Source organism: Mchenga conophoros, linkage group LG8 (assembly GCF_057382185.1).
Source record: "Mchenga conophoros isolate Kocher_MC1m ecotype Shallow Benthic linkage group LG8, M_conophoros_male_GT1.1, whole genome shotgun sequence".
In the NCBI taxonomy this organism is placed as follows: Eukaryota; Metazoa; Chordata; class Actinopteri; order Cichliformes; family Cichlidae; genus Mchenga; species Mchenga conophoros.
This window is the reverse complement of record NC_140533.1, coordinates 12,150,649-12,165,704: the sequence shown is the minus strand read 5'-3', so window position 1 is coordinate 12,165,704 and position 15,056 is coordinate 12,150,649. Positions and strand designations below refer to the sequence as shown.

General features: G+C 37.7%; 2 protein-coding genes across 10 annotated transcripts; one reads left to right on the top strand and one right to left on the bottom strand.

The window, feature by feature from the left end:
* Positions 1–90: 90 nt before the first annotated feature.
* dcun1d3 (defective in cullin neddylation 1 domain containing 3) lies at positions 91–8,602 on the bottom strand. Of its 3 annotated transcripts, none has more exons than XM_085284129.1 (5): positions 8,079–8,602; positions 6,968–7,030; positions 6,055–6,105; positions 5,398–5,944; positions 91–2,194 (listed from the first exon to the last, which is right to left on the bottom strand). In XM_085284129.1, the coding sequence occupies exons 4-5, from the start codon at positions 5,832–5,834 to the stop codon at positions 1,651–1,653; spliced, it is 981 nt and encodes a 326-aa protein (XP_085140255.1). In that variant the 5' UTR covers positions 5,835–5,944; positions 6,055–6,105; positions 6,968–7,030; positions 8,079–8,602; the 3' UTR covers positions 91–1,650. The 3 variants fall into 3 exon arrangements, with proteins under 3 accessions (XP_085140255.1, XP_085140257.1, XP_085140256.1); XM_085284131.1 differs by lacking the exon at positions 8,079–8,602 and adding an exon at positions 7,839–8,034; XM_085284130.1 differs by lacking the exon at positions 6,968–7,030.
* Positions 7,630–14,796, top strand: lyrm1 (LYR motif containing 1). Of its 7 annotated transcripts, none has more exons than XM_085284133.1 (6): positions 8,792–8,860; positions 8,985–9,036; positions 10,388–10,559; positions 10,659–10,719; positions 11,291–11,322; positions 11,404–14,796. In XM_085284133.1, exons 2-6 carry the CDS (start codon positions 9,023–9,025, stop codon positions 11,515–11,517), a joined length of 393 nt encoding a protein of 130 aa, XP_085140259.1. In that variant the 5' UTR covers positions 8,792–8,860; positions 8,985–9,022; the 3' UTR covers positions 11,518–14,796. The 7 variants fall into 7 exon arrangements, with proteins under 7 accessions (XP_085140263.1, XP_085140264.1, XP_085140261.1 ...); XM_085284132.1 differs by having other exon boundaries at positions 8,836–8,860; positions 10,364–10,559; XM_085284137.1 differs by lacking the exons at positions 8,792–8,860; positions 8,985–9,036 and adding an exon at positions 7,630–7,769.
* The last annotated feature ends 260 nt before the right edge of the window (positions 14,797–15,056 follow it).

Sequence of the window (15,056 nt, the reverse complement as noted above, 5' to 3'; positions counted from 1 at the left end):
ACTGCCTATGACACCAACAGAGCAACACAGCAGAAATCTACATAAAGGTAAAATCACTGAAGAGAAATGAGACAAATTTTCAAGGTCAAAAATTCAACACTGCTTTTATTTATTATAAATCAATACATTTTATATAAAAAAGGAAAAGGGAAGAGGAGGGGTGGGGTGGGGGAGTTAAAATAAAACCATTGTAGCTGTAAACCAGACAAATCAGGTTATGGTCACCCTCTTACACTGAACCTCCATCGGAGACTCTTGATTAACCAGTCTAATTAACACTCACTCATGGCAAAAAAAAAAAAAAAAAAAAAAAAAAGAAACCTCTAAGCTATAGATAAAATTAATTAACATTTTTGAAGAGGGTTTCGATGTGGTTGACATCAATCTCTCTGCAAAGCGTTCCCAAGTATAGCATCTTAGCATGCCATAGGTTTTTGTGCAATTTATTACAACCATCACCAGCAGCAATCAACTTTATTTGTGAAGTGTGCACATATTCTATTTTTGTTTAGCAGTTCAAGACTGTGAAGCTTCAAACTCCCAAAAGTAAACAATATACAATAAAGCTTCATGTCGCGCCCAGTGTAATGATCCTGAATATAACGCAGGCTTAGGCATCTTCTGACCAGAAATGACCAAGACCTTGCTTTAATAGATTTGTTGAGATACAGGTTTCCTTATATTGGAAAAAAAGGCAACATCATTGTGTTGTATATGACATTTTCTGCTTCTTGAAAATAGGTGGACAACAAAATGGTAGAGAACGGAGTACAGCAGCAGCTTACACAAGCTAAGCTGATCACCGCACTGTAAGCACTCAAAAAAAAAAACAACAACACTCAACACAGATGAGAAGTTGTATCTGTAACCATGGAAAGCAACTTGGATTTAAAACTAATTGAAACTTAAGTTTGTATCATTTTTTTAAAAAATGAAATGCCCTTGTTACAGAATTGTAATCCATTACTATTAGTTGAGTAATTGCAGGCAGACAGTTGTGAAGGCAATTCAAGTGGAACCAATTCAAATTTCACAGCACTGCAAGATAAAAAACATACAATGCAACTATATTAATCCAATTTCACTGACTCCTACCCTTATGGTAAATCTTGTGTGTGGTAGTAAATTATCTGTGGACATGCTGCCCGATTTTCCCTTCGTCTTTATTATTATTATTGTTATTATTATAATCATTATTATTATTATAATAACAACCATTTCCTTGTACAAGATGAGTGGTACTAACAGGTCGAAATCCACTTTCTGTAATTGTAGGGGGGAACCTCGTGTGTTGCCCTTTGAAACAGAGCTTTAAAAAGAGCTAATTTTGCTGGATTGTGGTAGGTAGTTGTATGTTAAAATGGACTTCTTGTCCAATTACTAAAAACCAAACAAAACCCAAATATGGGAGGACAGAAGAATAAAACAATAACTTAAATAGAAGTGCATTAAACACAACAGTTCTTGGAGCCCTTTGAAAAACCAAAAAACAGGGTTGGAAAAGCAGAAACCCCACCCCAACAGAAAAAGGGGAGCAAAATGAACAGCTGTTATGGTAATACTAATATTCATCCATTGATTCACAGATGTATAGTTCACTCATATAGGTTGTATCCTTCCCTCCTTTACAAATATTCTTTTGTTTTCTGGTCAGTGGCCCCCCCACGTCTGTGAGCCGCGGCTTCCCTCTGTTTCAAGTCTATCTGAGGTGGGAGAGCAGTCTGTCTCAGTACACCTCCCCTCTTCCTCCTTTGCTGTTAGTGCCTGCTCCTCCTCTTTTTTCCTGCGCTCCAGCTCCCACTCTACAAACGTATCAAAGAGGCTGGGCCAAGCCTCGTCCTCGCTGTAGTTGCTCAGGTCGGGCCCAATCGCCTGGGTGAAGTTGAGGAACATGTTCCACGTGTCCCTTGAGATGCCCCGAATACCTGAGGGGTTCTCTGAAAGGAAGTCCAGCCAGCGCTCTAGGATCGGAGGTGTGTCCTGCGTGAAAACCAGCCGCCATAGGGCAATGGCAATTTCGCGCTGCAGCGAGCGCTGCCCCTCCTCGGCGTCCAGGCCAAACTGGAAGGTGAAGCGGTACAGGTCTTTGAAGTTCTCCTCACCCTGGGCCTCCAGCAACATGCAGGGGAACCGTGAACAGATGCCTTCGAGGCTGTCTGCTTGGATAGCCTTGCATCCTTCGACAAACTCCTTCCTGGTGATGCAAACACGAGAAGCGTGGACATCAGAATCACAATCACAATTTCCAGTCAAGATAAGCACCAGAAAAAAATCCATTTACTTTTCCATAGAGCCATATGAGCACAAGTAGACTGAATTAAGACCTAAATCTGCAGAAAATGTACAACAAAACATTGTGAAGACATGTCAGGCAATCACCAGGCTTTATCTTTAACACTACAAACATCAGTGACAAATCCCTGTACTATTTAAGAACACATTATCAAATTTATAGAAAACTTCATTCTTTCATTGCAGCTTTGAATAATATTACAGTCATTTCATGCTGAAAGCACTGACCCAGGCAGATATACCTCCTTTGACCTCTACAACAGTGCAGGCTTTTTTAAAACTCAAATGTAATATAAAGAGCATCAGTAAGCATCAGATCACAAAGAAACATGTTGGGTACCAGAGTCTGGTACTGTCCAAAGCCTCTCAATAGAAAAGTGCTGAGTTCAAAATCTGGACGGACTAACGACCATGCCAATAGGCAGCTCTATTCAACTGCAGACGATCTACTTCCCGTGTGTCCCTTGAGGACCAGCTTGAGACTTATACTTTTGAGAATGAGCACATAACAGGAATAAATGATCGTCACCTTTAAAGAGCTGACTTGTTAAGGGAGAAAGTCAAATTGAGATTTAGTGAGAGAAGACGGGACTTAGTCTGTCACATTTAGTTGAGATAAGGAGATCGTTATTAATCAAATATGTAAAATTCTACTCTGTCATATGTTGTTATAGCTGTAATTCTGTATTCTTTGACTTGTTATAGTATTTCTAAGCTGTTTTTATATATGTAAAAGGGTTAATAGGGACATATGCTAGGTATTAGGGGTGCAAAATATAGTGGTTAACAGCATGTGACAATCTTTGCCTAAAACATGTTATTTAAATAGCTTAAATAGGGGAACAGTATTAAATTCTCAACACATAAGCACATGCAGTTAAGAACCTTTTGACTTCCCCAAGGAAAATGCATAAAAAGTAACCAAGTGTGATCATAACTAGTCATTTTATCTTCCCATTTTTATTAACCCAGATGTTTATCATGCCCCAGATTTAATTCTTTAATGGTTATCACACCAGCCTTAAGAACACAGAGCCTGATCGTAGGTCATGTGAAGACTGTTCATCAGTTTGTCTTTATGACATGCAGCTTCCTGGAGATGAGTCAGTCTACTTACTAGTCTGCCAGCAGCTTGATGGCACACATTTAGATTGCGCTTTAGTCTTACTTACCACTTGAAGTGCTTTAAACCACAAGTCACATTCAACCTGTCATCCATACACTGATTTATCTTATACTGCACATCCACTGCTATTTTATAATCACCAATTAAGCTAATGTGTGTGCGGGTCTGTGGGAGGAAACCCACACAGGCACAGGGAGAACGTGCAACTCCAGCAAATAGTGTTACACAGTACAGACGTGGAAATCTGTGTCAGGAGACTTGGACTGTCTCCCTTATTAGCCAGCATTAGGGACGAGCAATCATCTGTGTTTTGATACCATCATATTGTCATTAAAGGCGACTGCCAAATGGTGAGCTAATAGCAGCGGGTGGCAGCAAGCTTTCTCATCACTCATGCCGATGACTGGACGTCAGTATAACGAATCTCCAAGCTCAGTGGACAGCTCAGTGATGCGCAATGTGTTTGCCTGCAACAATTTGGTTCGCCCTCACGCCTTTCATGGCTCACAGTAGTTGCAGGAGCCATACGGAGAATGGAGATTTGTCAGAATACACAAGGAACTCGTCAACTTTCGAGACAGAAAAGAGAGAACAAATGGGCTGCTTTAAATTAAGGAGAAGAGTTACATGAAATAGAAAAATAATCTGTGTTTTCACCTTTAACTCTTGACTCTAAATCTAATCTCCTATCAAGCATAGCACCAACAGCACTAATGCAGTAGAGTATCTGTAAAAAGCTACCTACTCAAGAAGCAAAGTGATCTTTTCTATAACGACTGCCTCACGCATGCTGTTTGCAAATCTGTGTTAGGAGGGTTTAAACGTTTGCCCAGGCTGTGAGTGGTTATTCCACCAATCCCTACATTGTTTTGAATGTAAACATAGCAAGGAGAGGGAAGGTTGCCAGCGCTCTGTGCTACTGCTATTGGGAGTTCACAATGGTACAACTTTTAAAAAAAAGAAAGAAAGAAAAAACTGCCTCTGTGGCTCACTGGCAATCACTGAATCAACCCAAGAAGAAACAATTCAGGAGAAGATAATGCAGGTCCTGAGCTATCTGAAGGGCATATCTATTCACCAAGAACAAACAGAAAAATCCATGAAAAGAAAGAACACTGGAGAAACATCAGCTGTCTGATCTAATCAATGACAACTTCTAAGATACTACTTTAAGAAAAGAAAAAAAACTTTATCACATTCCCTTATCATTCCCTCTGAAGCGCAACCCACTCTATATGTCCACATGATGAGATTATATTATATTATATTGACAGCAGCCGACGATGACGTAGTTGCTGCTACAACTAGAAGTAGCCAGCAGCCAACACTGTACTGTACCCTGCTGCAGTGATGGAAACTGCTGGCTGTCTGAGAACAGTTTTAATGTTTTTTTAAATGGATAACAAGTTTGGAAGTATTAATCACACAGACTGAATGTGTTACTGTAAACAAATCCCACAGTAATCAAACTGTATATAATAGACAATCAATAATACAGCGATTGTCCTCATTCCAGAGGGATCCCGCCTAACTTAATCACATGTTTCTGACAATGTGCTACAGAGAAGAAAAGGACTGGTTTCATGGAGGAACATTTCTTGGGAAATTTCATTTGAGACTTTAAAAGGAAAATTATTTTTCCCCCTTTTTGACCTTTATTTGCTTGACTTACAATGAAGAAAGATGTGAAACATGGTGAGACTAACTAACAGGAATGAGCTGTGACAAATGAATCTGACTTTTTAAAAATGTGGACTTGGGCAATCTTGTTTTAATGAGCATTTTCATCATCTAACACCTGTCAGACAAACAAATAAGTGCAACAGCTATGTGCTGTGGTACATCGGACAAAGATACATACTTATCAGTATCATTATAATCACACAGAAGTAATAACTGTGTAGTGGTCATGCTAGTTTATCCTGATTGACAAACATGGATAATGACAACACGCCCTGTTCTCAAAAACTCCACCTTACCTTGTAAACTTGCACATGGTTGCTGCTTGAAACTTCCAGGCAAGAACCAGGACACGAAACTCAGCCGGGTCAACGCACAGGTCATTACAAAACCTCTCCATGCCCTCTTCCAAGATGGTATCTTCCTGTTCATCTTTGTAACAGCAGAACAGCTCCTCAATGCGCTTGACCGACAGCCCATCTCCATCCAGAAGCTCATCCTTGCGTGTGTCCCCTGCAGTGATGATGGGCGTCTCCACTGTGACCTCTAAAGGTTTGGTGCCATTTGACAGCTCATTGGTGGCTTTGCTACACTGGGTGCCAGGATCCTCTTTGTGGCTCCCGACACCACCAGCGCTGCCACCTTTCTTGTGAGACTTTCCTCCGCTTTCCTTGTCTCCACTCTTGCTGCCGAGCGAGGATGTCGGATTCTTACACTTGGTGACACACTGGCCCATGTCTTCCTCCCGGTCCCTCGTCTGTCTTTCCTCCTCGCCTTCAGTCCCCGTCTGAACCACCTAGACGCCTCTTCTCTGGCCTCACAAGACGTCTCAACATACCCTCAAGCCTGAGGGGGAAGAACATTTATTAAGAATAAAAAGTTACACCCAGCGACTCTCAAAAAAAATGTTAAAATGTGGATATTAGTACAGAGGAACACAGAAAATGTCAAGCTACCTCTGCTAAATCTACCACGATCCAAGTCTTCAATGGGAAGATTTAAAAACCCTGAAAAACAAAGCAAAACAAAAATAATCTATAGGCATTAATTCAATGCTTAAACATTGTTCGGGTTACCATAGAAACCTTGTCAAAAGTAGTACAAGAGGAGTATCACCCTTAACCACAGAAGCCTACCGGTGGGTTGTGTGTTAAGTCAGAAGACCTATATAACTCTTATATGACGGCTGTAGGAGCTTTTCTTGGTATTACCATAGAGTTAGTTATAGGTAATTAAAATAGGAATACAATTGTATAAATATTGTGATACAAATAACTGCATTTATAGGTCATCCTCTGTGCCGTGTTCACATAAACGTGTGTGTGTGGGGGGGGTTCTCTTTGAACAGAGGAAGTTTTACCTCCTTTTATACTAAGCAGTAGATTATTGCACAATATTGCTTCTTCATTCTCTACTAGCAATAATGAAAGCAGATGAAAAATAAAAACACTGACAACACCAAACATGGACCAAGAATACAGGGCTACTATGGTTATCCATGTCTTTTTTAGGATTTTACAGCAACATATGTTAATTACACTGGCTCTATGTAGTTAGGATTTTTTTTATACTAATATTTTGCATCTTGCAAGTTAGCATACAGGACTTTCTAGGTTTTCTAAAGGACTAACAAGTAAAATGTGGCAAAAACACAAAAGGCATACAAGATTATGAGATACTGACCAAGTTGCAACTGAACTGGAGTTTACATTAATCAAACTAAAGCTTGCTTTGTAAACTGCTTTCTCTACCTACCCATTTAACTTAAAAAATGTTTCTTTGATGAATGCATGTTAATGAAATTAATCAGTCAGACGGAAAAACATGAGGTGATCATGTGTCTGATAACTAATAAAATAGCTGACTTACAATCCTTCAGATGGCATTGTCTTTCTACTGAGCTCCATCATTGTGACCTTGCCATCCACAATGCTGAAAAGACACATTATCTTGTCATCATAAGCAGAAAGTGATAGCTCATCATTTCCAAACCTGCAGGTCTATTTTGGTCAACATGCTATTAATATGTAATTTGAGAACTTGCAAAGAGTTTGCCTTATTTCAGGATTTTTCATTTACTTGTTTATAACTGCAAATAAGTTAGCTATGTTGCATACTGTGAACTGTGAAAAGCTGAGCTTTGACACCGTTGGCTTTAAGGAACTACATCTCAAAAGGGCCGCAATATTCCAGTTTGTGATGTAAAAGCCACAACTTCAGGAAACTTCTCAAACCAACTTCTACCTTTCGCAGTGATCACTGACCTAACAGTGATATGACCCTTGACTTCATATTTAATGCATGGATTCAACATCAAGGCAAAAAGCCAGTCCTGATCAATACATGGGGCATGTAGGGGAAAATCTCTCTCACGTCTGCTGTGGCCAAGTTCACCTAACTAAGCTCAGATGGCCGTCTGAATTTATATTTATTAAATTTTGTTTATTTGGCTACATATAATCCGCAATAAGCTGGCACTGGAGTTAGTAAACACTAAGCAGCCTAATGACCTATACAGCCAGTAGTTTAACCAGATTATTAGCTCGTCCCGAGGTGAACTGGAATACGACTGTGTTACATATGCAACACTGTTATATCGATATATCCTCAGCGGCCCTTTACCAACATCTACAATAATATCATTTCAATCAAGTTAACGTTTGTTGGGAGGGTGAGTATAACAACACAAGTACAACACTCAAAAATATAGTGTAAACCGCCATTAAATAATCACCCGCACCTCGGACTTTTAACTATTACACACAAATTCAGATGGCAGTCGTTGTTAAGCTGCTATTGAGCCACATTAGAACACCGCACCGGGCCATTTAACAGCTCCATCCCAACTGCCCGGCCCTGGCGACGTCGTCATAGCTAGCTAGCATCAGCTCGATTAACTAAAAGTTAGCTCTCGGCTATGCTAGGTATTTTTCGATTAAGACATCAAGAAATAATAAAATTATCACCGTAAAAAACTTACCTTTAGGGGAAAACACATTCGGTCGAGTGTGGATGTACATCACTTTGTGAATAGCTGAAGAAATTTAGTAGTTAAAGAAGTTAGCCAAAAAATACGAACTGAAGCAAACTCGTCGCGTTAACTCAGATTGCTAGCTAACTAGCTAGCAGCTGATCACAAAAAAAAACTTCCACATCAATGTTGAATTCTGTTCCACGCTTAGAAAATAAGCAAGTAACAAGCTAGCAACTAGCTTTAGAGTCCATCTTCAGTTGTGTTCGCTGTTAGGTGTGAGTTAAAACGCCAGCTCGGACTAAATCACCCAATTTCTTTGTGCTTCCCCCTTTTAGTCATTGAGTGGAGCTACATTATGGACATTTTCCTGCATCACTTCCTCCCTGCCTACAAGCACCCAACAGCTGATCCTCGCGTCTGCGACGCTAACGTACATCCTTTTATTTTAACCAATTGATGGAAGTATTCATATGACAAGGAAAAAGTCGATGTTTTGTAGATCACAGTAATATCCAAAATGAAAAATGACTCAAAAACCCCACTGTAAATTAATTACAATTGCTCATACACATTGAACTGTAGAGGTGTTTATATTAATTTCTGCCTTATTTCTACTTTTTATCCACTAACAAGTGAAACAAATACAACTTTGACTAAAAGTATATGAACTCTTTTATGTTTGTGTTTATTATTTAGCTTCTTCCCGATTAGTCATGAGTAAGCGTCATCATTAGGCGACTGTCCTCGCAAGCGGCTGGTAAATTAGCCTCTTCTTCAGATACAGACGGGTATGTCAATTCTTCGTTTGTGGTGTTAATTAAAGTAAGATTCGCGACAATTCGAATTCAAGTTGTTAATGTGACAGGCAGTAACATTGCCTTTAATTTAATGTCCCTGTCTTTGTACGTTTAGGTCAGTCACAATAAGGGCTAGCTTCAAGGTTGCAATTGATGCTAAAACATCAGTGAGTACAAATAACGAGAATGGTTTTATTTAATATACAACGTAATTCAGTCTGCGCGCATACTAGAACATACAGTTAATACCTCTCCGTCAGTCATGTAACAGTTTGTTTAATATCTCAGTGTTGATTTTAGTGGCATCTAGCGTTGAATATGGCTAATATATTTAACTATAATTTAAAAATCTAAAACTACAGTACTGTGCAAGTCTTTTCTTTATATTTTGCAAGGAAAATTGAAAATCATTTATATAATAGAAATATAGTATATAAGGCTAAACCGAGTTTTGCAGGCCTTGAAGGTCAATATTTGATATGACCGCCTTTATTCTTCAACAAAACAACATCCTGAAGTCAGCTTTCTTGCCATTTTATTAAGTAGTCTCCAGGAATAGTTCTCCAGGCGTCTTGAAAGACATTCAAATCTCTTTTGTTTTGTTTTTTATTTTCTGTTCACCACACTGTTTCAGTCATGTTGAGGTCCATGCTCCGGAGGCCAATCCATAGCATTTCACAGAGAGCTGTAGACACTCACTGTCATTGTTCTCTACTGACCTCCTTTGTACATACATAGAGTAACAATGATTTGTAAATGAATTTGCAAATTTGGATTCCTCTCCATTAAGCTCTGTTGCCACTGATTTTTCAGTCCAGTTCTTGTGTAATTTGGCATACCCCAGGCTTCTTGAGACCATTTTTAATGTGGCTTCAGTGAACAGTTGATGGATCGACTAATGGGCCAGATGCATCTCTCAGGTCCTCTGTCTGGTCTTTCCTGGATTTTTTTCCCAATTTCTTAAGGACGTGACATTCAGGTACTGTTCACCTGCTCTAGATAGTTTGTAAGGGATATTTTCATCCTACGCCAATTTAGTTTCCTCAATTTTTTTTAAGGACCCTTTGGACACCATGGAGAACTATGCCAAGTTTTCAGCTAATCGCTTTTTGGGAATCACCTTGTTAATGCAAAGATGCTGTGTTATCTTTGACATTATTATTGGATTAAACTCAAGACTTTTGCACAGTACTGGAAAGATGTTCATATATTCATTTACTAATTGCTTGCTTAGCATGCACATTATTGTTATGTTTCTCATTATAACGCACTTCATGTCTTAATTGTGCAGTAAAGTTCTTAATTAAAGTCCTAGTAGTTAAAGAAAAGAGCAATAAATAATGTCACATCTAGCTAACTAACCACCAGTGGTATAATCGAGTAATAAAGGCTGCAAGTATAGAGCATCCATCCATCTTCAGCTTATCTAATTCAGGGGCACGATGTGGGGGACGGAACACAAACAGATAATGCAGTAAAAACTTTATTTTGCAGGTATCTTTTGTTTTTTTTCCTCAGATTCGGAGCCCCGATGACTGCCTCCACCCGTACCACTGTGCTGTCACTGTACATGCGTGTTTTTCGCATTGCCCGAACCTGGCAAGCACAGAGTGGTGTTGCAAGTGACACGGAGACAGAGAGGAAGTACATACTGCAGGAGGCCCGCAATCTGTTCAGACGGAACCAAAAGGTGTGAACGACACTCTGCTCTCTAATATGCTTTTTTTTTTTTAAAGAGAAAATGGCTTTATGGCATCTTTAAGACTTTGTGTGTTGTTTTGTTTTTCAGCTCACAGAACAAGAATCAATAAGAAAGTGTATAGAGGAATGTGAAGCAAGGATAGAAATCGGTAAGAATGGAGAAAAGCAGCAAGTTGTTGTTTTTTATGTAGTGAGCATGTCAAAAGGCCACAATAGTAGCAACACCATTTTTTGATTTTCATGTGTCTCAGGGAAATATACTGATAATATGTAACCTTTCTAATTCAGTTGTATCAGTGATTTTGGGATGTCTTCAGCCTGAAAGCATGCAGAATGGTGTTGTTGACTGAATGTACTGAAACATCTGACGTGCACAGACATTCTGAAAGGGTTAACAATAATCCAGTGCCGCGTTTACGCAACTCTTACACATCACACACTGAGTCTTTGTCAGTTGAAAGGTTTTCAGCATGTCAAGCGTGAGTAAGCAGCAAAGCTGACCTGATGACCTGAATGATTTGGATTAAAAAAAATCGTGGTTGAAACTGCAGAGAAAAAATAACAATACAAGCCTGCGGTAACAGCATGAGAAAAGTGCTATGTTGTGCTCTTACATACTTACCCAAACAATGATTTTTCTTGGCTTTTATTTTGTAATTTGTTTATAGTTTGATGTAACGTTGTCACTGACACGTTGTTATTTTTAAAAAAATTTTAAAGGTCTTCATTACAGAAACCCATATCCAAGAGCTGTAAGTAATTACACTTTATTAGACCATAATGGGTGAAAATTTTGGGGGGGATTTTATTTGCATACTCTGTGTGTGTTGCAGACGTATCTACCACCCATGGGACTGGCAACTCAGAAGGGCAGGAAGCTACGAGCACAACAGCGCCTGAGGAAACAGGCCAAACCAATTTACTTACAGTCACATGATGAGACCTGATGCTCGACATCCCCGATCTTTGTCAAGAGTTCAAGTTACCAAGGAGAGAAAACTAGAGAGCTGTTGCAGTCGAGATGCTGCAAGCACTCAATGATGCAGGAACGCACGTCATTCAGGATAAAGCCACTTTTCATTGTATTTTCTTTTTCAAAACACAATCATGAGTTGTAACTGTAGGTGAAGAGTGTCAGATTCCTTTCAGCTCAGGGAAGCTCCCACTGTACCACTTTCTAATATCATACAAGTTTGTATATTTTATTTATTGTTGAGTTCATTTGATTAATAAAATTGTCTCAATGTGGAGGATTTCCAGACTCTTTTAAACTCACTGTCAGAAATCATGAAATTCACTAAATATTCTCTAATAAGCAATTTTGTTAGGACCATATATTTTTTTAGCTTTTAATTTAGTTAATGAAAAATTAAACAAAAGGTGATTAAAGCACTTGTCAGATTGTACTTTCACAAGCATTGTATCCCCTATCTCTGTTTCCTTATGGCAGTACAGGATCAATTGATACATCGGTCTCTATTTCTCTAGAATTTTAGAGCTTTGTTGTGGTTCAGTATGGTTTCCTCTGACCCAGTTTGTGCAGCTGTATCTCAAATCTCGTAAAAAACCCAGAATGCTATGAGAGCAGTTTGCTTTGATATGTTTTATTTACCTCGAGCCCCCCATAATAATGACACAGAGAATACAGAGAAAGAACAGCTCGGGGCGTGCATCGCTTTCAGTTCCATTTGGGGATAACTCGCATATTGATTATAGTGGCAACGACCTGCAGGTGGGGTCAGTGATCCATGTCTAATATGACTCATTGATTGATTGATTGATTGATTGGTAATTTATTTCAACATGTGAACAATATACAAGTACATTTAGAAAAGAAATGAGAGAAAAAAAATATACTATACAAATTACATACAAAAAAACATTCTGATTAATTTACATGTTGAAAGGGAGTGGGAAGAAGTATACACTTATTTAATCCCACCCCTGTCCCATAAATTATCAGTGAATATTTAGTCAGCTTCCTTACTGATATAATTTGTAATAAAAATAGTGAACAGATTTCTGATATACTATATACTATAATATCACATCATGAATTTTTTGTTTGTTTGTTTTTAAATAGAGACATTCACTTAATTTAAATATTTTCCTTTTCTTTATAGATCGAGAAGATCATATTTTTATAACTCTTTTTGAACAGTTTTATGTTTGGACATTACTTTAATTCCATATTCAGTTTGTTCCATAGTTTCACTCCTTGAACAGAAACACAAAAGCCTTTTCTTGTAGTACGTACCTTCATTGTTTTGAAGTTACAAAAACCCCTTAAATTATAACTTCCTTCTTTCAAAAAAAACATACTCTGAATATTACCTGGCAGTTCTTTATTTTTTGCTTTGAATAGAATTTGTGCTGTTTGGAATTTCACTATATCGTCAATTTTCAATATTTCAGACTGCAAAAATAGTGAGTTTGTATGTTCCCTATAACCTGCATTGTGGATGATTCAAATTGCTTTCTTTTGAAGAGTAAAAAGTGAATGTAATGTGGTTTTATAGTTATTGCCCCAGACCTCTGCACAATAGCTTAAGTATGGTGAAACCAGTGAACAGTAGAGAATATGAAGTGATGTTCTGTCGAATACCTGTTTTGCCTTGTTTAGTACTGCAATGCTTCGTGATACTTTGGAATGAATATATCTTACGTGAGCTCTCCAGTTAAGTTTTTCATCTATTATTACCCCCAGAAATTTATTTTCACTGACTCTTTCAATATCAACACCATTTATTTGAATCTTTGCATTTGTATTTAAACTACTATTTCCAAATAACATAAGTTTAGATTTATTCAAATTTAATGATAATTTGTTTTTATCAAGCCAGAACTTCACTTTACTTATTTCATTAGTCATATCCTCCAATAAATTCTGCAGATCATCACCAGAGCAAAAAATGTTTGTATCGTCAGCAAAGAGAACCATTTTTAATACTTTGGACACTTTACAGATGTCGTTAATGTACAAGTTGAAGAATTTTGGACCCAAAACTGACCCTTGGGGTACACCACAAGCAATGTCCATACATAAGGAGCAACCACCATTTATTTTCACAAACTGCTTTCTGTCACTTAAATAACTCCGGACCCAATCTAAAACTACCCCTCTGACACCATAACGTTCCAGTTTTCTTATTAATATATCATGATCTATAGTGTCAAATGCCTTTGTCAAGTCTATGAATAACCCAGCCACATATTGCTTTTTGTCTATGGAATTTGTGATGTATTCTATTGAATCTAATAGTGCCGATGATGTTGATCTGCTTGATCTGAATCCGTACTGACTCTCAGTGAGTAGTTTATGTTTATCTATAAATTTTTCCAGTCTGTTTTTAAACAGTTTTTCAAGAACTTTTGAGAATTGAGGTAGTAAAGAGACAGGCCTGTAGTTTGTGAAATGGTGTTTGTTTCCAGATTTGTATAGAGGTATAACTTTTGCTATTTTCATTCTGTCTGGAAATCGACCAGTTTGAAATGATAAATTACAGATGTATGTAAATGGTTTTATAATAGCCTCAATGACTCTTTTAACCACTATCATATCAATATCATTACAATCCAAAGATTTGTGATTTTTACATTTTTTGACAATTTCAAGAACTTCATTTTCATCAACAGCTGTGAGAAACATAGAATATGGATTTCTGTCAATCAGTGTATCGGGTTTTTCCTGTGCTTTCCCAGGATGAGTGATTGTTCTTGCTAAATTTGGTCCAGCAGTTACAAAGAATTCATTGAGACTATTTGCCACAACATCCATATTGTATTCTTCATGGTCATTACAAATGAAATACTTGGGATAGTTCTTTTGTCCAGTCCCACATTTTATAACACTGTTCAGGATTTCCCATAATCTTTTATTATTATTTCTATTTATATCTAATTGCTTCTTATAGTATTCCTTTTTACTAAATCTAAGTATATTAGTTAACCTATTTTTATATCTTTTGTATCTGATTTCAGCATCTTTAGTTCTCGTTCTTAAGAACTCTCTGTATAGAGCATTTTTCTTTATACATGCATTTTGCAGACCTTTTGTTATCCATGGACAGTCCATATATTTCTGTTTCCTACTATATTGCTTTATTGGACAGTTGGTATTGTACAGTAATGTAAATATTCTAAGGAATTTATTATAAGCACTATTAACGTCCTGTTCCTGATATACTTCACCCCAGTTTTCCTTCAATAAATCTTTTTTAAATGCATTCATTCTTTCTTCTGTTCTTACTCGTCTGTACTCTTTTTTACTGTCCATTTTATTGATCTTGTAATTCCTATCATAGATTGTAAAAATTGGAAGATGGTCACTTATGTCGTTAATCAGGAGTCCACTTACAGTCTTATTTTCAATGTCATTTGCAAAAATGTTGTCTATGAGAGTTGCACAATGTGATGTAATCCTGGGAGGTCTAGTAATTTTAGGGAATAGATTCATACAGTGCATTGTGTTTATAAATTCCTCAGT

Coding starts and splice junctions, on each gene's coding strand:
- dcun1d3 (XM_085284129.1), bottom strand. CDS start 5,834: ATGGGCCAGTGTGTCACCAAGTGTAAGAATCCGACATCCTCGCTCGGC. Junction 2,195..5,397: donor ACCATGTGCAAGTTTACAAG/GTAAGGTGGAGT, acceptor TTGCATCACCAG/GAAGGAGTTTGTCGAAGGAT.
- lyrm1 (XM_085284132.1), top strand. Junction 10,560..10,658: donor TGTTCAGACGGAACCAAAAG/GTGTGAACGACA, acceptor TTTGTTTTTCAG/CTCACAGAACAAGAATCAAT. Junction 10,720..11,290: donor TGAAGCAAGGATAGAAATCG/GTAAGAATGGAG, acceptor AAAATTTTAAAG/GTCTTCATTACAGAAACCCA.